The 21823-nt window shown below is 42.3% G+C and overlaps 2 protein-coding genes across 3 annotated transcripts; both read left to right on the forward strand.

Annotated features, from left to right (window-relative positions):
- Positions 1-1234: 1234 nt before the first annotated feature.
- On the forward strand, positions 1235-2491 carry LOC136674016 (C-C motif chemokine 14-like). Of its 2 annotated transcripts, none has more exons than XM_066649851.1 (3): positions 1235-1372; positions 1654-1768; positions 2194-2491. In XM_066649851.1, the coding sequence occupies exons 1-3, from the start codon at positions 1297-1299 to the stop codon at positions 2258-2260; spliced, it is 258 nt and encodes an 85-aa protein (XP_066505948.1). In that variant the 5' UTR covers positions 1235-1296; the 3' UTR covers positions 2261-2491. The 2 variants fall into 2 exon arrangements, with proteins under 2 accessions (XP_066505948.1, XP_066505947.1); XM_066649850.1 differs by having other exon boundaries at positions 1246-1372; positions 1651-1768.
- Positions 2492-17464: 14973 nt separating this feature from the next.
- LOC136673133 (C-C motif chemokine 14-like) lies at positions 17465-18873 on the forward strand. Its single transcript, XM_066648433.1, has 3 exons — positions 17465-17608; positions 17886-18000; positions 18581-18873. The coding sequence occupies exons 1-3, from the start codon at positions 17533-17535 to the stop codon at positions 18645-18647; spliced, it is 258 nt and encodes an 85-aa protein (XP_066504530.1). The 5' UTR covers positions 17465-17532; the 3' UTR covers positions 18648-18873.
- Positions 18874-21823: the final 2950 nt, after the last annotated feature.

A 21823-nucleotide genomic window follows, 5' to 3' on the forward strand; every position in this document is an offset into this window, starting at 1 on the left:
ATGATTAAGGAGCAGTTTACATATCCAGTATCACAACAGCAGTGTGTAGAGATGAGGATGATGAATCACACTGCAGTAACCATCACATATTTAATAGTTAGGTAGACAGAAATGTCCTAATGAAAAATATTTATGAAATGAACAGAATGTTTAGAAGTGGTAAGATGAAGGTGTGGAAACAGGCAGAAAATGGATCTGGGCGACTCCTGAGTGGCTTGACTCCCTTAATGTTGGCCCAACCAAGGAGAGAAGATGAATTCAGTCCCTGGTGATAACTCAGTCATCCAAGGCCAGACCTGAAGAGGATGTTTTGTGTATTCCAGACTTAGTTTTAGGGTTTTAGAGTATAGATTTCTGCTTGATTTTAGTCTTTTGCTAGTTTTGTTCTGTGCTTGTTTCTGTACATTAAATAATCATCTTTGCATTTCCGTCCACCTCCTTGCCCCCTTACACCACACATGGCACCAAACACTTGCATGGGCCAAAATTACACAGTGCCAAAACAACTGTGGAAATACAGCTATTCACAGACTGAAGTCAGTATTTCCTCATCAGAAATGATGAAAAGGCACCTCTCATATGGTCAGTTTAGCTAATTTCTCTAACAAAACAGTGGCCCCAAAGTCTATGGGAGTCTGCAATTCAGCTGTGTTAAGGAAAAGAGATGACTTTGGAAGTTAGAGCTGTGACACCAACCCATGGAAAATAGATCTCATTGTGATCTAGTTGTTTAGTCTTGTCCTACCCCCCTTCTGTTTTGCACCTTAAAAGAGCTTGGAGAGTGAAGTACAGCTGATTGGTAATAAGTGGATAATATTACACTGACATGTCAGTGTTCTAGTTGTTACTAAATAATAGTTTAGTAGCTGCTGCTGTAGTGAAGTGTGAAATATTCAGGTCATTACCTCAAACACAGAGCATTAGTTCTGCTGAGATTATGTGAATTCAGTGTAAAACCTTCCCTCACTTGTTCCTGCTTTGTTTCGGACCTGTTCTGTCATTAAATGGTCAGCTACAGTAAATCAGGACTGAAACAGTTACATCAGAGTCAGACATTAATGTACTGAACCTAGTGTCTGTTTAATTATTGGGTTACTCTAGAAACATCAAGTGGTTCAGGGCCCTCAGCCTTGTGTTTATCAGATAGATCAGACATATTATCTTTGGTGATCTTCATGTTAGAGTCTGTGCTCTGCTCCGAGAGGAAGGTGTGGTGAACTCAGGAGGTGGAGGCACAGACCCAAACACCTTTAAATAAGTGAGAGTCAGTGAAAAGTTTAGACCTCTGCAGAGAAGATGAAGATGAACGTGTGCTGTGTGTGTTGGGCCTTGGGGCTGGTTCTGCTCATCACCATCTCCTCTGAGGCACAGGGTGAGTTTCACTATCTTCTGCGTTTTTTGATGTTGTTGTATAATAATGTTAAGGTGTTCATGGACAGAGCAGTGTGTTTCTACCCAGAATGCAGTTACAGCTGTTTCATAATGGATATACACATGATTTCATGAGATGTTTTAAGATAATTTTATCCTAAACAATTTCTGTTCAACACCTCATGTTTTTAATCAGGATTCAACTTTTGCTACAAGGATGAATACATACAGGTTTTTACAGAAAATTACCTAAAAATGTTTTCTGCTTAATTTCCACAGCAGACGTTATTGCTCATCCTGAACACTGCTGTTTCAACTTTGTCTCTATGAAAATTCCAGCCAACAAAATAATTAAAGTTGACAAATTAGATGGGAGATGTCCAAAACAAGGCTTCGTGTGAGTGTTTACATCACACACACACACACACACACACTATTACAAAACTAGACAATTTCTATTCACAATGATATTTTAACAATTATGTTTTGAAATCATTGACCTACATGGACATACAAGGATTTGCTCTGACAGTTCCACTACTCAGACCCTTATACCAGGAGTCTTTATATACCTCATGCTTGGCATAGACGCTGGTAAACTTGGGCTCATGTGGTTAATCAAAAGCACCCCATTCTGTTGATCAATGCTTCTCTGTGGAGATGATACAAACTGTATTTGCCTGAGTCTGCAGTGAGTGTCTGAATTCACCAACAGGAAGAGAGTCTGTAAACTGGACTCACAGTGTTTATGATTAACTACTGTACATCAGCAGATGAAATGAGGTCTGCTCTAATCCTCACTGTGTTCTCTGTGTCTTTCAGGGTCACAACGGAGGCTGGGAAAAAGATCTGCTTTGAGAAATTCCCCAGTTCATTTGGGAAAAGATAGATTCCAGTGCAGCAGACTCCATGTAACCCAAATACAGCTGACTGTGCCTTAAATGCTTTAACGGATCAATGGCAATTAAAGTCCCGCTTCATTTCTGTATTGTGTCAGTGATTGTTCAATGCTTTATTGATTTTTCTGATCTTTCACTCATTACATGATTGTTATTAATACATCGCTTTGCTTCAGTTGAATCAACACATGTTTAATGCTGAAGATTCAAATAAAACAACACATGGTATAAAACTAGGGCGGCACGGTGGCGCAGCAGGTAGTGTCGCAGTCACACAGCTCCAGGGGCCTGGAGGTTGTGGGTTCGATTCCCGCTCCGGGTGACTGTCTGTGAGGAGTTGGTGTGTTCTCCCCGTGTCCGCGTGGGTTTCCTCCGGGTACTCCGGTTTCCTCCCACAGTCCAAAAAAAAACAAAAAAAAAACACACGTTGCAGGTGGATTGGTGACTCGAAAGTGGCCGTAGGTGTGAATGTGTGTGTGTCTGTGTTGCCCTGTGAAGGACTGGCGTCCCCTCAAGGGTGTATTCCCGCCTTGCGCCCGATGATTCCAGGTAGGCTCTGGACCCCCCGCGACCCTAAATTGGATAAGCGGTTACAGATAATGGATGGATGGATGGATGGTATAAAACTGTGCAAGTGAATTATTTACATTTCCACTGTATTGAAATACACAGATACAACAGAGCAGAGTTACAGATTATGATTATGGAGCAGTTTACACATCCAGTATCACAACAGCAGTGTGTAGAGGTGAGGATTATGAATCACACTGCAGTAACCACCTGTTTTTAATAGTTTTTAATAGAAATGTTTTAAAGAAAATATTTTATGAAGTGAACAGAATGTTTGGAAGTAGTGAGATTAAGGTGTGGAAATTAGTAGATAAAAATCTGGGCGACTCCTAAGTGGCTCGACTCCCTTAGTGTTGGCCCAACCAATGAGAAAAGATGAATTCAGTCCCTGGTGATACCTCAGTCGTCCAAGGCCAAGCGTGAATAGGACACAACTGACCTCACTCTCTCTGAGAGCGTCTCTCCCATTACTCAGCACAGTGGTGGTATGGGCTTGATGATACATCTGACTGGAGTGATGGTGATAAATGTTGAGCTGTGGTGGATGAACAGCATGTGTGTGTGTAAAGAGACAAGGTGAATATGAAGTTTAACATGAACTGTGTTTGATAATTAGATAATTAGATTTAAAAATAATACTTCTTCTGAACCCAGATGCCAAACTAATGTCACCTGATGTCAGGGGTGGAAGTAGTGTGGGGCTGGATGCAAGGAAATAATGGTTTATTTAATAAAAATGATTGAATATAAATTGGAAAATAAACAGACTGTGAGGAACAATGGAACAGGAAATACAGGATACAGAAACACTAGAACTAGAAAGTCAAGGTAACACATGATACCCAGACATTTAATGACTAATAAGACTGTAAGGAATATGGCATATAAGCCTACTACCTAACAAAACACACCTGTGAGCTTCAGCCACATGATGAGAGAGGCTCAAATGTGTGGGGGAGTGGCTGAAGAACACAGAACGAATAAACAAGCACATGGCAACACAAACACAGCACACATGACAGGGACAAACTATAGCACAGGAGAACACATGACACCTGAATGTTTTACCCAGCTTCTAAAACATATTATTTCCTGTAACTTAGAGGAAAATGAGAATGTGAGAATGAGTTCCACTGATTCCACTGATTCCAGAGGATTCTTTGTTTTTTGAAGAACTCTGATCTGAAACCAGTTGTTGTAGGAACAAGAGGTGACTTCAGAACAGTGCTGCAACAATAACAGACCCAAAGAAAACAAATTATCTGTAGTTTTCCTAAATGTAATAGTCCAATATGACTGTTACATTAATAATCAGAAAATAAACTAGTTGAATTCTGGCTTCTCATTCTTACTCCCTCTTCAGCTGTGTTCTTTAAAAGGGCTTGGTGAAGCTGAAAAAGTGTAGTTTGGTAATACGTTTAAAATATTTAGGTGTTAAGCCTAAATCTGAGGGCCTAGGGTCAGAGTCTGTTCGGTGGCCAGAGCTTCTTCATGCATGCATCCGTCCATACATCCATCCATCCATCTATTCATCCATCCAGCTGTCTCTCCATCAATCTGGCATTATGGACTATTTTCTTCTTTATTTGGTTCAGTTTTCCCTAGTCTGATCTCTAAGTCATAACTAGGATACACTATACTCCACAACTGCTGTGTATGTGTATATATGCCTGTACATTATGTGATGGCTTGTATAATACATTGGTTTCTTTGCACGTTTCTGTCTGCAGTGTTTTGGTCTTAGAACGCCTCATGCTTCTTGGTTGACTTCCCTAAACCATATGGTGTTACACAGCGCAGGGAATCCTGAACCTCAGAAATATTTTTTTAACTACTCTACTAGACAACACCGGGAGGGACGGTTACAAGGCTGAAGTGTCAGTGTCTACTTGTTATTAAATAATAATTCAGAAGCTGCTGCTTTAGTGAAGTGTGTAATATACAGTGGCTCTAATGAGATGATGTAGTTTTAGTTTAAAACTCTCGTTTCTGCTTTGTTTCTGATCTGATCTGCCTTTAAATGGTGACCTACAGTAAATTGATACTCAAACAGTTACATCAGAGTCAGACATTAATGTGCTGAATTTACTGTATTATTAATTAATGTTTTAATGTAGAATAAATCATAAGATAGATATAAGATAGATCAGATATGGTTATCTTTCGTGATCTCCACTTTAGAGTTTGTGCCCTGTGCTCTGCTCTTAGAGGAAGAAGTGGTGAACACAGGAGGAGGAGGCACAGAGCCATTCATCTTTAAATAAATAAGAGACAGTGAGAAGTTTAGACCCCTGCAGAGAAGATGAAGATGTACTGTGGCCGGGTGGCTGGTCCAGCTCATAGCCAAACTGTTATATCACATTCAGGTATTAATGTACTGAACTGAGTGTCTGGTTCATTATTGTGTTACTTTATATTTATCGCAGTCACACAGCTCCAGGGTCCTGGAGGTTGTGGGTTTGAGTCCTGCTCCGTGTGACTGTCTGTGAGGAGTGTGGTGTGTTCTCCCTGGATAAATGGTTACAGACAATGAATGTAACGTGGAGGTGAGTGACTCCATTTGTGTGTAAGTGGCCTATGAATCTCTTCAACATGTGACTGCCTCTTATTGGTGGATTCTCTACCTTGTTTCCAATTGCATAAAAACATATGTTTTCTGTTCTCTTTGTTCCAGCATTAAATGAGGATGGTGTGAATTATTTTTATAAGTGTTGGGATATAATAAAACCTATAATCTGTTGCAGGTTCTCTTTTCATTTTCACTGGTTCTGTTTTTTAACAAGCATCTTGTTGTAATTTGAGGTGGTACATGAGGTGTAATTTGAGGTGAGCAGGAATAGAGCAATATCCTCATCTCATTTCATGCTTTTCAACATTTAGAGGCCTCTTTGCTGTCTAAATAATTTCCCTGCCATGATCAGAGAAAGAGAACTCCGAGCATACCAGACAGAGGCCTTGTTTTTGGTTTTACACATTTACAGACACTGGGCAGAAATCACATTAAAGCTATTGAGAGGAAACACCTGAATTTTATTAAAAGTGGTGTTTTTTTATTACAATTGTGAACATCGCCTTTAATTGAATCATTCTTAGGAAAATGTCTGACTCCACTCACAGATCCTTGCCCTTGTTTGAAGAACTGTGATTGGACAAAGAACCAGGGCAATTTCTCGAGATTCAGAAATTATAGAAATAGCTTGAATTCTCTTAAAATATTCTTAGAACAATGTCACAGTGTAAAATTGTGGCTATATTAACAAGATTGAAGGTGATTTCACTGGTTAGGTTTTTTACATTTTTTTACAGTACAATGGTAATCATGATTTGAATAGAATAATTATTAAATATTATAAATGTAGTGTGAAACTAATAGTGACAGAGAGAGATAGTGACATATTAGAGCCTGATAAAAATGTTCATGCTCAGGCAGAACCACCAGGCATCAGATATCATCATCATCATCATCATCATCATCATTGTCTTCTTTGCTGCTTAATCCGCTTGAGGGTTGCTGTGGCAACAGGGCGAGCAAAGAAGCCCAGGCATTTCTGTCCCTTGCAACTTCCATCAGCTCCTCTGGGGGAGATGGTGATTTTATTTATTTCCATTTAATATTCATGGAAGGGTAATGGCATGGGTTAATTTTGGGACGTCACTGTAGTCCTATAAAAAGGGGGGGGTACGAAGGCTTAGTGACTCATTTGCCCTGCTTGGCTCTGCCCTTCCAGTGAACTTGACCTTCCTGTTGTTGGCTTGGCCTGTGGGTTTGCGTGTGGTTTGCCGGATTCAGTTACAACTGCAATGATTTGTGTGTTTTAATTATTTTAGGTAGGACCATGGATGTCGGTATATTTTCTATTCGTGTGTGGGTTTATAATATGTGGAGTAGCTGGGTGATTTGTGTATTTATTTAGTAGTGATTGTTGTGTTAGTGTTGTGCCGTGGTGTGAGGCCTTCGTTCATTCTCTGCTTCGCATCTTCGCTGCTCTGTGCTTTGCACCTTCACTTTGCACTTTCACTTCACACCTCTTTTGCTGCTTCACAACTTAATTCCAGGTAGGCATGTTGTTCCCTTTCTACTAAGAATATCTTTCAAGTTGTCTTTGTATTTACATTCTATATTTCGCTAGAACCGTTATGCTGCCCGCTGCTCATTCTCCTCTATTGGTTGTCACACCTCATAGTGCCGACACAAATAAATTAAGCTGCTACTCCTCCTGTGGTTCTCCACGTCTTGGTTAAGTCGTGCTGCTGTTTTCTCCACGTTTTGGTCAAGTTAAGCTGCTGCTTTGTCATTAGACTAGTAGTACTGAAGTACAATGTTTAATTGTTTTTTTTGTTTGTTTTTTTTTTCATTTTGAGTTTGGTTATTTCTTTGTTTGGTTCGTTTCGTTTTTAAGACGCAGTTAATTTATTTTTCAATATTTGCAAAATTAGATTATATTTGTGTTAATTTTTTGGGTTTAGTTAGTCGGTTATTTTCCAATTTTGTGCTTATTTTCTTTTCTAATTATTTCTCTCTGGTTTCTTTAAGTGTATACTGGTCTTATTGGTTTCCATTTTGGATTATTTGTTTATTTTGGTTTTGTTGTTGTTATAATTGGTTATGTTTTTTTGAGTTTATTTGTTCCAGATTTTTATTTTTAAAATTTGTTTTAATATTTGTTTTTGTTGAAGTATCTTTCTTTTATTGTTGTAGCAGCTAGCTTATTGCATCCTGTTTGTTATTTAATATACAGTAATTTGGATGGATCTTTTTAATGAATGTTGATTTATTAATGCCTTGTGCCTGTCACATCTTGACACTTTCTGGTTTGTTTTCTCCTTTCTTTTGGGCTGTCTCTTCGCTGTTTTCCTGTCTCTGCACATGGCTTTGTTTTCCTCTTCCATGTGGCTCTGTCTGTTTGTTGTCATTCCTAGCCCCGCCCTCGTTTCACTTTAACCTCCGCCTCTTTTGTCATTGTCCCTCGTTATCTGTGTCAGGTGTGTCTAGTTATTTCATGTATTTAAGCCCTCTTCCCTCACTTCCTGGTATCGGTCATTTTGAGTTTGAGTTTGAGTTTGTTTGTTCATTTGTTTTCGTCGTTGTTGTTTGTTTCATGGTTTCATTGTGTTTGTCAATCAATCAATCAATCAAATTTTATTTATATAGCGCTTTTCACAACAAAAAGTCGTCACAAAGCAGCTTTACAGAGATCCGGGTCCAAGCCTCCTATGAGCAAGCCAGGGGCAACAGTGGCAAGGAAAAACTCCCTCAGCACACGAGGAAGAAACCTTGGAAGGAACCAAGACTCATACGGGGAACCCATCCTCCTCGGGTCGACACCGGAGACACAATAGAGAACAGAAGTAAAAGTGAAGGGGTTATAGTAATATAAATGTAGTATATTAGTGATGATGGAGAAGTAGAAATGAAAATGGTGAGGATGATGATATTAGTGATGTATGAGTCTTAGCAAGGCCAGGATCTTGTACAGGACACGGGCTGGATCAGGGCAAAACCTGGAGAGCAGCAGGACATCTCAAAGCATGAGAGAGAGACAGGAGAAAGAAAGCCAGACAAAGGGAACAAATAAAAATACAAAAGGTTAGTAGGGTCATGGTAAAGAACGGGGAAATTTGTCCTGCGAAAAAAGCTTCCACTGATCAGGCAAGAGAACCCAGCGACAGACAGCGTTGTTGGCAGTTACTACAAAGCTAACTAAGAATGCTGTAGCTATGGTGATATGACAGGATTAATACAGAACAGTGATAATATGAAAACCAGCCCGAACACCAATATAGAAGGAGTAACCTGAAGGTGAGTGATTAACCAAAAGCTTGTTTGAAAAGGTAGGTTTTTAATCTAGATTTAAAGATTGAGAGTGTGTCTGAGCCCCGAACAGTAACCGGAAGGCTATTCCAGAGTTGAGGAGCTTTGTGAGAAAAGGCTCTTCCTCCTGCTGTGTTTTTCTTAATGCGAGGAACAAAGAGTAGATGGGCATCCTGTGAACGAAGTGTACGTGACGGGCGATAAGGTATGAGAAGTTCAGTAAGATACTGCGGGCCTAAACTGTTTAGAGATTTATAAGCTAAGAGGAGTATTTTATAGTCAATGCGAAATTTTACAGGTAGCCAGTGTAGGGACGAGAGAACTGGGGTGATATGTTCAAATTTTCTAGCTCTAGTGAGCACCCTGGCTGCTGCATTTTGAACTAACTGAAGCTTGTGTAACGCTTTGCACGTGCTCCCTGCCAGGAGCGCATTGCAGTAGTCTAGACGTGAAGTTATAAAAGCATGCACTAGTTTCTCTGCATCTTTTAATGATAAAATATGCCGAATTTTGGCAATATTGCGTAGGTGGAAGAAGGCGGTTTTGACTGTATTGGATATGTGGGTATCAAATGTGAGAGTCGAATCAAAGGCTACACCTAAGTTTTTAATGATGGCATTGTGATTTACTGTTGAATTATCAAGATTAATAGCAGCATTTCTGAGTGAATGTATCTGAGTATCTGTACCTAGTAACAAGACCTCGTTTTATCAGAATTTAACATGAGAAAGTTTTGCATCATCCAGTCTTTAATTTCAGTTAGACATTCTGTTATTTTACGTAGACAAGCAACATCATTGGGTTTGGCTGATATATACAGTTGTGTGTCATCAGCATAACAGTGGAATTGAATCCCATGCTTACGGATTAGTCTACCCAGTGGCAGCATGTAGAGTGTGAACAATACAGGGCCAAGCACTGATCCTTGTGGGACACCATATTTAACTAAAGTATGATTAGAGGATTTATTATTCAGATAAACAAATTGGTAACGATCAGATAAATAAGATCTGAACCAAGAGAGGGCAGATCCTTTTATTCCTACCAGATTTTCCAGCCTATCAAGAAGCATCACATGATCTATGGTATCAAATGCTGCACTAAGGTCAAGCAGCACCAGAATAGAGATATAGCCCTTATCATGTGAAAGGAGTAAGTCATTAGCTACTCTTGTTAGAGCCGTTTCTGTGCTGTGATTTGGTCTAAATCCAGATTGAAAAATGTCATGAATGTCATTGTTTTGTAGGTAAGAGCACAACTGCTGTGACACGACTTTTTCTAGAATCTTAGCAATAAAAGGGAGGTTTGATATTGGCCTGTAGTTTGCGAGTACAAGAGGGTCAAGATTGGGTTTTTTAATAATTGGTTTGATTACCGCTAGTTTCAGAGGTTTTGGTACATATCCAATGTTGAGGGATGAGTTTATTATTGTGAGCAATGGTCTAATGACTTTAGGTAAAATTTGTTTAAATAATTGTGTTGGTACAGGATCCAGTAAGCATGTAGTTGATTTAGATGAGCTAATTAAACTAAGCAAGTCATTTTCATCGACAGAATTCAAGTAGTCTAAGTGCACCTCAGAGCTGGCAGGGGGTTCATCTACGAGAGCCGATGTGACTTTGGACTGATTTTGGATTTTGAGGCGAATGCAAGCAATTTTATCATTAAAAAACCTCATAAAGTCATTGCTACAGAAATCAGAGGGAACAATGGGGTTGATTTCCTTATTGTTTCCAATTAGATTTGATACAGTGCTAAAAAGGAATCTAGGGTTGTCTTTGTTGTTTTCTATAAGGGAAGAGATGTACTGTGATTTGGCTTTAGATAAGGCATGTTTGTAGTCGGTGAGGCTGTGCTGCCATGCAATTCGGAAACATTCTAGTTTTGTGTGTCTCCATTTACGTTCATGGTTACGAGCAGCCAGTTTTAATGCACGCGTGCTGTCACTGTACCATGGAGCAAGCCTTTTCTCTCTAAATTGTTTGGTCTTGACTGGTGCAACACTATCTAGGTTTGTACACAATAAGTGGTGTAGGTTGTTTGTAATGAGCTCCAGGTCATTTGGGTGAGTTGGAAAAGAAATGGTGGTAAGGTCTGGAAGGTTGTTGATAAAATCACTAACTGTTGAGGATGTTATAGTGCGCTTTCTAATATAGCGTGGTTGTGGACAAATATCAAAGTTTAACGCAATTTCATATGTGATTAGATGGTGATCAGAGATGGTCTCATGTAGCGAGAGATTGGATAGATTCTTTATCTCAATGCCCCGTGTTAACACTAGGTCCAATGTGTGTTTGCATTGATGAGTGGGCCCAGTAACATTCTGAGTGAACCCTAGCGCATCCAAAATTGATTCAAATGCAATTTTAAGTGGATCATGGTCCTTCTCAAAGTGAATATTGAAATCACCAACAATTAAGGCCTTTTCTGATACGATAACTACACTTGAGAGGAAATCAGCAAATTCACAAAGAAATCCTGTATAAGGGCCAGGAGGACGATAGATTGTGATGAGCATAAACGAGTGCTGCCTTTTTGATGCAGTGACTTTAAGAGTAAGTACTTCAAAGGATTTAGTATCATAACTAGATTTTTGTGTTGTGTCAATGGTAGGGTCATAAATTGTGGCTACACCACCACCACGACCAGATGTTCGTGGGCAACTGTAATAGCTGAAGCCAGGGGGAGTGGACTCATTTAGGGCAATGTATTCATTGGCTTTAGCCCATGTTTCGCAGAGACATAATGCATAGAGTTTGTTATCAGTAATAATATCACAGACAGTGAGTGCTTTGGATGTTAGAGATCGTATATTTAAAAGCCCTAATTTAATGCTGGAAGTGCTGAAATATTGCGTTCGCTGCAGTGCCTTGGTGTTAATTCTAATTAGGTTGTTAAAACTGATTTTTGGGCGTTTGTGATAACAAGCTTTGCGGGGAACCGACACAGTCTCAATGCTGAAAAATTTATTAGCGTTAATCAGAGTGGGTGACATGGACATGCTACTCATCATACTAGCAGTAGAGAGATGGTCAGGAGGAACATTAGGAATTTTAATATTACTTACCTGCTCGCTATCCATTCCACCTACCTGACTGATGTGACTGGGAATGACCAGTCAGTTCCGGCGCAGAACCACCTCAATGTTCTCAGAGAGAACTGCGGATCCTAGACGGCTCGGATGAAGCCCATCCCAACGATACAGGGCCGGACGCTCACGAAAGCACTCCCAGTTGTCGATGTAGTCCACGCCGACAGTGCCGCACCAATCCAGGAGCCAGGAGTGGAGCCCGAAGAGCCTGCTAAACGCCTCGCATCCTCGACGGTAGGTGGGCAGGGGGCCAGAGACGATGATCCTAGCATCCGTCTTCTTCCGAGCGGTATCCAGAAGCGAACGGTAGTGCTCCTTCAGGACCTCGCTGCGGCGGGCGGAGATGTCGTTCGTTCCCACGTGGAGAACGACGGTGCCGAAGTCCTCACGCTGCCGAAGCGCCGACGGAAGACGCCTGGCAACGTCCAGGACACGTGCGCCTGGGAGACAAGACACGGTTGCATTACTCTTTATCCCCGGCACTTTTAAATGTCTAACTATTGAATCACCCATAATAAGAACACCGTCCTGTTTAGTCTTCGGCGCTGGAGCAGGTGAAGGCCAGGAGCTGAGCACCTCAAACTGGTTGGCAGAAGTGAAGACTGGCTGCGGTGGAGGGGGGGACGGCCTCGGCTTCCCACGCCCACGCTGGCGCTCCCATCCCGGTGCAGGCGTGTAGATGGGTACCCCCGCAAACCGCCGCGGCAGAGGAGCCGGAGAGGCGACGGCCACGTAGGAGGCGTCGCGGGCTGCCTCGAGTCTCGTCTTCTCCCGCTGGAGCTCCGTCTGCTTCTCCAAGAGACGCTGAATCCGGCGACCGAGCTGCTCGAGCTCCGCGCCGAGCTCAGAAAGAGCTCGTTCCTCGGCAGGCGCCATGAAGAGAGAAAAATAAACAATGAGAAATAATATGTACGAAAAAAATGAAGTTAAGAAGCACGGTGGGTTAGGAATGATGAAGACAGCACACTAGGATAAGCAATGCCAAAGAATATGCAATAGAGATTGTAAATAAACGTCTAGAGGACTAAAACAGCGACAAACGGCAAACAATTTCAAATCAAGCACGCGAGTAGTCAGCCGGAAGTGACGTACCTGTGACGCTCCTCACTCTCGTTTGTTTTATGCTCATGGTTCTTCGTAGCGTTTCTCGTTTTCGGTTTCTCGTTGTCTCCTGCTTGTTTAATTCCCCAGTCTAGTAATGTTATCTCGTAAAGTTTGTTTTGTCATCTCTTTATTAAATTCCGTGTTGTAGCGAGTGTGTCCGCATCCTTTGAATCTACTCATCACACCACCCTGACAGAATGACCGATCCAAAAATGGACACAGCTAGCACGGACTACCCGTTTAAGAGAGGTGTAATTCGCCGTACTCCGTTCCGCAAAGATCCCGTGGAGGAGGCGTTGAAAGCAGCTTCGGAGTGGAGTCAACGGCTTCAGCGCATGTCCGGTGTGGTTCCTTTCCCCCGAACAGAAGACTCGATTCAGGAATCGAGTGATTCCTCCAGCGGGAATCGACGGAGCCGGAGGAGAAAGCAGGCTGAAAACCCAGCTCCAGAGAATTACCCCCTCAGGTCCGGAGAGATTTTTGGGGGGGCGTTATGTACAAGGGCTGTTAGCCTCAGATCACAGGACATGAGAGATGAGGCTAACAGGGACGCATCTCCGGGGGAACTACGTTCAAAGAAGTCCCTCGAGAGTGCGTCCGAACCCGCTAAATCCTCAACTCGTGCTCGGCGAGCAGCACGAGCACCTGCCCCGCTGGGCGTTTTAACTCCTGCTCCCGTAAAAGCGGCACCTCCGGCCGCGCCTCTCTTCATGCCCACGGCGCCTCCGGCCGCGCCTGTCTCCATGGACGACGTCGTAGATTCTTCTGCCTCCGTGGACGTCGTCGCTAGGACCCCAGTTCCTAAACACCGCTCTGTGCTCACTCCTGACCTCCAGGAGAAGCTTACAGGCCTCATGGCACGCCTGGAGCTCTCCTTGAAGGCGGCGTCCGCTTCTCCTGTCTTCGAAGGAGCGACGCCCGCCTCTTCTGTTTCCGTGGACGACGTAGCAGATTCATCTGCCTCCTTGGACGTCGTCGCACGTTCTCCAGTCTTCGTGGACGACGGCGCAGATTCCTCTGCCTCCGTGGACGTCGTCGCACGTTCTCCAGTCTTCGTGGACGACGGCGCAGATTCCTCTGCCTCCGTGGACGTCGTCGCACGTTCTCCAGTCTTCGTGGACGACGGCGCAGATTCCTCTGCCTTCGTGGACGTCGTCGCACATCCTCCTGACTCCTTGGATGACGTCGCCGCACATCCTTCTCCCTCCGTGGATGACGTCGTCGCAGTTCCGTCTGCCTCCGTGGATGACGTCGTCGCAGTTCCGTCTGCCTCCGTGGATGACGTCGTCGCAGTTCCGTCTGCCTCCGTGGATGACGTCGTCGCAGTTCCGTCTGCCTCCGTGGACGTCGTCGCAGTTCCGTCTGCCTCCGTGGACGTCGTCGCAGTTCCGTCTGCCTCCGTGGACGTCGTCGCAGTTCCGTCTGCCTCCGTGGACGTCGTCGCAGTTCCGCCTGCCTCCTTGGACGTCACTGCAGGTTCCCCTGTCTCCGTGGACATCGTCGCAGGGTCTCCAGTCTCTGTGAGTACGGCTCCCTCAGCTGCTCCTATCTCCGAGACTGTGGCTACGGCCGTTTCTGCTCCTGAGACTGTGGCTAAGGCCGTTTCTGCTCCTGAGACTGTGGCATCGGCCGTTTCTACTCCAGTGACTTTGGCTACGGCCGTTTCTGCCCCTATGAAGGTGGCTCCGGCCGTTTCTGCCCATGAGACTGTGGCTCCGGCCGTTTCTAAGCCAGTGACTGTGGCTCCGGCCGTTTCTAAGCCAGTGACTGTGGCTCCGGCCGTTTCTAAGCCAGTGACTGTGGCTCCGGCCGTTTCTAAGCCAGTGACTGTGGCTCCGGCCGTTTCTAAGCCAGTGACTGTGGCTCCGGCCGTTTCTAAGCCAGTGACTGTGGCTCCGGCCGTTTCTAAGTCAGTGACTGTGGCTCCGGCCCCAAGGACTTCGAGGCCAACCCCCAGAACTGTACCCAGGCTGGCACCTTGGACAGTCCCACAGACACATGCCAGTCCTGGGTACCAACCAGTTGTTTTTGTCCCTGTCTCTGTCCCAGTTCTGGTTCCTGTCTCTGTCCTTGTCCCTGTGCCTTTGTCTGCCTTCCTTTCAATTCCAGTCCCTGTCACTATACTCGTGTCAATCCCTGTTAATGTCTTGGTTCCTGTTCCCCTGCCTAGTCCAGTCCAGTACCCTGTTAAACCCTTTGTCCAGTCTCATGTCCAATTCCCTGTTAGTCCTCTCCAGTCACAAATTAAACCCTCTGTCCAGACCCATGTCCAGTTCCCAGTCCCATCACCTGTCTTGTCACGTGTATCTGCTCCTGTTCTGTCTCAGTCCCCGTTCAATTTCCAATCTAAGTTCCAGCACCCTGTCTTATCACGAGTCCCGTCTCCTCTTTCTACTTCTGTCCGATGTCCGTTTAAAGTCTAGTTCCTTGTTCCCTTTTTCCATTCTGAGTCTTTTCTAGTTTGTCTTGTTTCTTCTGGCCCCCTCCTGCGCCAGCTCCTGGAGAGTCTCGTTTTTCGCGCTCCGGGAGTTGCGCGTCTTGGGGGGGGCGTCTGTCACATCTTGACACTTTCTGGTTTGTTTTCTCCTTTCTTTTGGGCTGTCTCTTCGCTGTTTTCCTGTCTCTGCACATGGCTTTGTTTTCCTCTTCCATGTGGCTCTGTCTGTTTGTTGTCATTCCTAGCCCCGCCCTCGTTTCACTTTAACCTCCGCCTCTTTTGTCATTGTCCCTCGTTATCTGTGTCAGGTGTGTCTAGTTATTTCATGTATTTAAGCCCTCTTCCCTCACTTCCTGGTATCGGTCATTTTGAGTTTGAGTTTGTTTGTTCATTTGTTTTCGTCGTTGTTGTTTGTTTCATGGTTTCATTGTGTTTGTTTTATGCTCATGGTTCTTCGTAGTGTTTCTCGTTTTCGGTTTCTCGTTGTCTCCTGCTTGTTTAATTCCCCAGTCTAGTAATGTTATCTCGTAAAGTTTGTTTTCTCATCTCTTTATTAAATTCCGTGTTGTAGCGAGTGTGTCCGCATCCTTTGAATCTACTCATCACACCACCCTGACAGTGCCCAATGATTCCAGGTAGGCTCTGGACCCACCACAACCCTGAACTGGATAAGCGGTTACAGACAATGAATGAATGAATGATTTATTAATGTAATAGCTGCAGCTAAGTATTTTAGTGTTTTAGGCCAATGTTTGAATGTGTAAATCATTGAAATAAAATCAAGTCATATTGAAAATAAAATTGATTGTAGAAAACAGGTCTCTGTCTCCAACAAATGAACCTTTACTAGTCTCATTTCCTGAGGTGAAATTCCTGGGTGGTGTAGTCGAACTATAATTACAGGGTATTTCTTTAACCCCATTCTTTTAGTGGGTATCATCCCTCTTATGACCATTGGGGCTTGGTGATGAAATGGGCATGAGGCACACCATGTCACACAGGCGTTCCCAGGCTAGCCAGGAGATATAATCCCCCCAGCGTGTCCTAGGTCTATGCTGAGGCCTCCTTTCTGTTGGATGTGTCTGGTGTACCTCCAGTGGGAGGCATACTTATCAGATGCCCAAACCACCTCAACTGACTCCTTTCAACGCAAAGAAGCAGCGACTCTACTCCCTAATCACTGAGCTCCTCACACGATCACGGAGAGCTCGTCCAGCAACTAGTCTGAGAAACTCATTTCAGCTGCTTGTATCCATGATTCTGTGTATTATAGCCTTAGTTTTAGAGTTGGTCATTGGTAGTTTTCTCCTTTTGTCTTTTGTATAGTTTTCTGCTTGTGTTTAGTCTTTTGCTGGTTTTGTTTCTGTACATTAAATAATCATCTTTGCATTTGCATGCGCCTCTTTGCCTCCTCACACCACACATGGCACCAAACACTTGCATGGGCAAAAAAGACACAGTGCCAAAACAACTGTGGAAATACAACTATTCACAGACTGAAGTCGGTATTTTCCCATCAGAAATGATCAAAAATGACCTCCAATCTAGTTAGTTTAGTTAGTTTCTCAACAGTGGCCCCACACTCTTTGAAAGCCTGTAACTCAGCTTTTTAAGGGCAAGAGATGACTTTGCAAATTAGAGCCATAACACGTACCAACCATGGATAATAGATCTCATTGTGATCTAGTTGTTTATTCTTGTTTTGCATCATAAAAGAGCTTGGAGAGACAGAACTAGGGCTAATCCATAAATTGATAATATTATGGGATAAATTTGAAGTGTCAGTGTTCTAGTTGTTACTAAATAACAATTCAGTAGCTGCTGCTGGAGTGAAGTGTGAAATATTCAGGTCATTACCTCAAACACAGGGAATTAGTTCTGCTGAGATTATGTGAATTCAGTGTAAAACCTTCCCTCATTTGTTCCTGCTTTGTTTCGGACCTGTTCTGTCATTAAATGGTCAGCTACAGTAAATCAGTACTGAAACAGTTACATCAGAGTCAGACATTAATGTACTGAACCTAGTGTCTGTTTAATTATTGTGTTACTCTAGAAACATCAAGTGGTTCAGGGCCCTCAGCCTTGTGTTTATCAGATAGATCAGACATGTTATCTTTCGTGATCTTCATGTTAGAGTCTGTGCTCTGCTCCGAGAGGAAGGTGTGGTGAACTCAGGAGGTGGAGGCACAGACCCAAACACCTTTAAATAAGTGAGAGTCAGTGAGAAGTTTAGACCTCTGCAGAGAAGATGAAGATGAACATGTGCTGTGTGTGTTGGGCCTTGGGGCTGGTTCTGCTCATCACCATCTCCTCTGAGGCACAGGGTGAGTTTCACTATCTTCTGCATTTTTGATGTTGTTGTATAATAATGGCAGTAGTTAATATTAAGGTGTTTATGGACAGAGCAGTGTGTTACAGCTGTTGCATAATGGATATACACATGATTTCATGAGATGTTTTAAGTTAATTTTATCCTAAACAATTTCTGTTCAACACCTCATGTTTTTAATCAGGATTCAACTTTTGCTACAAGGATGAATACATACAGGTTTTTACAGAAAATAAGACATTACCTAAAAATGTTTTTTTTTTCCACGGCAGATACTGTTGCTCATCCTGAGCTCTGCTGTTTCAACTTTGTCTCTATGAAAATTCCAGCCAAAAAAATGATTAAAGTTGAAAAATTAGATGGGAGATGCCCAAAGCCAGGCTTCGTGTGAGTGTTTACATCACACACACACACACACACACACACACACACACACACACACACACACATAGACACACACACCAACACACACTATTACAATACTACGCAGTAAATTCAACAGTGTTAAATGAAACACTATTAGTGTAATAATTTAACACTCTCAGTGTTAAGTTAACTATAATAGTGTTGATTTAACACTGGTGAATTCACTCTGTAGACCATATCCATTCACAATGATTTTTTAACAATGATATTTTGAAATAATTGACCTTCATGAACATACAAGGTTTTGCTCTGAATGTTCCACTACTCAGACCCTTATACCAGGAGTCTTTATATACCTCTTCCTTGGCACTGAGGCTGGTAAACTTGGGCTCAAATGTGACTAATCAAATGTACTCCATTCTATTGATTAATGCTTCTCTGTGGAAATGATACAAACTTTATTTGCCTGTGTCTGCAGTGAGTGTCTGATTTCACCAACTGGAAGAGAGTCTGTAAACTGAACAATTATGATTAACTACTGTACATCAGCAGATGAAATGAGGTCCGCTCTAATCCTCACTGTGTTCTCTGTGTCTTTCAGGGTCACAACGGCGGCTGGGAAAAAGATCTGCTTTGAAAACTTCCCCAGTGAATTTGGGAAAAGATAGATTCCAGTGCAGCAGACTCCATGTAACCCAAATACAGCTGACTGTGCCTTAAATATTTTAACAGATCAATGGCAATTAAAGTCATGCTTCATTTCTGTATTCTTTCAGTGATTGGTTAATGCTTTATTGATTTTTCAGATCTTTGACTCACCACATGATTGTTATTAATCCATTGTTTTGGTTCAGTTGAATCAACACTTGTTTAATGCTGAAGATTTAAATAAAGCGGTGTATAGAATAAAACTGTGCAAGTGAATTATTTACATTTCCACTGTATTGAAATACACAGATACAACAGAGCAGAGATACTAATGATGATAATGGAGCAGTTTACACATCCAGTATCAAAACAGCAGTGTGTAGAGATGAGGGTGATTTGTCACAGTGCAGCCCCGCTCTGGGCGACTGTCTGTGAGGACATTCATAAAAGAGTTCTTCAGTCTTAACTGGACTTGACTGGCTGCTCTTCGGCTGAACTCTGCTAATTAAATTCATACACCTCATTCAAGTTTCAGAAATATTTAAAGAACCACAGGCTGATTTCTGGTAATATGAGAACAGTGTTAGACATTTTAATCACTTCCTCTTGAAAACAACTTGACCGTGGACTTCATGCAGTCTTTAATCGATATTCATTATTTTATATTACATTTAATAAACCCTGTTGTGTTGATAAAACCAGTCCTTGGTTATTAATTTGTGCTTGCACTATTCTTGTATGGAATTTGGAGTATCACTGTGCTCTGCTCAGAGAGGAAGAAGTGATGAACACTGGAGGTGGAGGCACAGAGCCACATGTCTTTGAATAAATAAGAGCCAATGAGAAGTTTAGACCCCAGAAGAGAAGGTGAAGATAAAGATGAGCTGTGTGTGTTGGGCTCTGTGGCTGGTCCTACTCATAGCTGTCTCCTCAGATGCACCACATGAGTTTACAATGTCTTCTGCTTTTCTTTCTTTTCTTTTTTTTTAATGTGAGTAGTTAATATTATGGTTTAGGCTTTTTATGGACAGAGCAGTGTGTTTCTATGAAGACTTCAGTTACAGCTGTTTCATGATGGATAAAGACATGATTTCATGAGATGATGTAAAATTGACTTAATCCTAAAGTATTTCTGTTCAATGCCTCATATTTTTTACTCAGGATTAGGCTTTTGTTACAGGGATGAAAACATACAGTTTTTCAACAGTAAATAAAACATAATCTAAAAGTGTTTTCTGCTCCTCTTCCACAGCACATGCTTCTGCGCATCCTGAACACTGCTGTTTCAACTTTGTCTCAATGAAAATTCCACAGAACAAAATAATTAAAGTTGAAAAATTAAATGTGAGATGCCCAAAGCTACATGTGAGTGTGCACCTCCCCCCCCCACACACACACTCTCTCTCTCTCTCTCTCTCTCTCACACACACACACACACACACACACACACACACACACACACTATTACAATATTTGACTGTTTCTGTTGGTCCCTTCTATTTTAACTCAATTTAAATAAGAGTTTGCATTTTGAAATCAGTGACCTACCTGAACTCACAAGGTTTGCTCTGACAGGTGCCCTACTCAGACCCAGATAACTTGGGTCTTTATACCACTTCCTTGGGACTGAGGCTGGTAAACTTGGACTTATATTTGGCTAATCAAAGATGAATGCTTCTCTCTGGAGATGATACAAACTGTATTTGCCTGTGTCTGCAGTGAGAGTCTGAATTCACAAACAGGAAAAGAGTCTGTAAACTGGACTCACAATTATTCCAATACTAGACTAAGTGCTAATTAAACTCATACGCCTCATTCAGGTGCAAAATAGGGCTGAAACAAAAACAGACCCATAGAACCTGACCTGCTCTGTCTTTAAATGGTACGCTACAGTAAATCAGTGCTGAAACAGTTACATCAGAGTCAGACATTAATGTACTGAACTGAGTGTCTGACTCATTATTGTATTACTCTTCACCATCAAGTGATTAGGGGCGATAACCCCTGTATTTATCAGATAGATCAGACATGTTATCTTTGGTAATCTTCACTTTAAAGTTTGCACTCTCTGCTTTGCTCAGAGAGGAAGAGGTGGTGAACTCAGGAGGAGGAGGCACAGACCCAAACACCTTTAAATAAATAAGAGCCAGTGAGAAGTTCAGACCCCTGTAGAGAAGATGAAGATGAAGTTGAGCTCTGTGTGTTGGGCCCTGGGGCTGGTCCTGCTCATAGTCGATGATTTTTGTTCAAGGCCTCATGTTTTTTAATCAGGATTAGGCTTTTGTTACAAGGATGAAAACATAAAGGTTTTTACAGGAAATAAAACGTAAACTAAATGTGTTTCCTGCTTCTTTTACACAGTAAATGCTCTTTTTCATCCTGATTTCTGCTCTTTCAAATTTGCCAACAAAATATCTAGAGTTGAAAAAATAGATGAGAAATGTCTAAAGCCTGGCTACGTGTAAGTGTCTACCTTAAACCCACACACACACACACACACACACACACAGACATTATTTTAATCCTAGATCATTTCTAGTCATCCATTCAGTGTGACATTTTAACACATTGTCAAAAGGCACTTGCAAGTTTCATTCATGGACATAAATATTCACACAAGTTTTAGTTCTGACAGTGCACTACCCACAGCCTGATCCCGGGTGTCTTTATGTACCACATACTTAGCATTAATGCAGATGAATTTATGTTTACACACAGCTACTCTCATTGGTCGAGATGATACAACCTGCCTTTGAATATCTGTGTCTGCAGTGAGTGTCTGAATTCACCAACTGGAAGAGAGTCTGTAAACTGGACCGTGTTTATGATTGGCTACTGTACATCAGCAGATGAAATAAGCTCTAATCCTCTCTGTGCTCTCTGTGTCTTTCAGAGTCACAACGAAAGCTGGGAAACAGATTTGCTGTAAGGAATACCCCATGAAAAACTAGATTTCAGTGCAGCAGACTCCATGTAATCCAAATACAGCTCACTGTGCTTTTTCTCTTTCACTGATCAACACCAATCAATATCCCTCTTGATTTCTGTATTGTGTCAGTGATTGTTTAAAGTTTTATTTATTTTTCTGATCCTTCACTCACCACATGATTGTTATTGTTAATCCATTGTTTTGGTTCAGTTTTCTCAACACTTGTTTAATGCTGAAGATTCAAATAAAGCGGTGCATGGAATAAAA

The sequence above is a fragment of the Hoplias malabaricus genome, chromosome 17 (genome assembly GCF_029633855.1).
Source record: "Hoplias malabaricus isolate fHopMal1 chromosome 17, fHopMal1.hap1, whole genome shotgun sequence".
In the NCBI taxonomy this organism is placed as follows: Eukaryota; Metazoa; Chordata; class Actinopteri; order Characiformes; family Erythrinidae; genus Hoplias; species Hoplias malabaricus.

Excerpts from the sequence above, each read along its gene's own strand:
- LOC136674016 (XM_066649850.1), top strand. The coding sequence starts at position 1,297 with ATGAAGATGAACGTGTGCTGTGTGTGTTGGGCCTTGGGGCTGGTTCTG. Across the intron at positions 1,373-1,650 it reads CATCTCCTCTGAGGCACAGG|CAGACGTTATTGCTCATCCT; the intron begins GTGAGTTTCACT and ends TAATTTCCACAG. Across the intron at positions 1,769-2,193 it reads TGTCCAAAACAAGGCTTCGT|GGTCACAACGGAGGCTGGGA; the intron begins GTGAGTGTTTAC and ends TGTGTCTTTCAG.
- LOC136673133 (XM_066648433.1), top strand. The coding sequence starts at position 17,533 with ATGAAGATGAACATGTGCTGTGTGTGTTGGGCCTTGGGGCTGGTTCTG. Across the intron at positions 17,609-17,885 it reads CATCTCCTCTGAGGCACAGG|ATACTGTTGCTCATCCTGAG; the intron begins GTGAGTTTCACT and ends TTTCCACGGCAG. Across the intron at positions 18,001-18,580 it reads TGCCCAAAGCCAGGCTTCGT|GGTCACAACGGCGGCTGGGA; the intron begins GTGAGTGTTTAC and ends TGTGTCTTTCAG.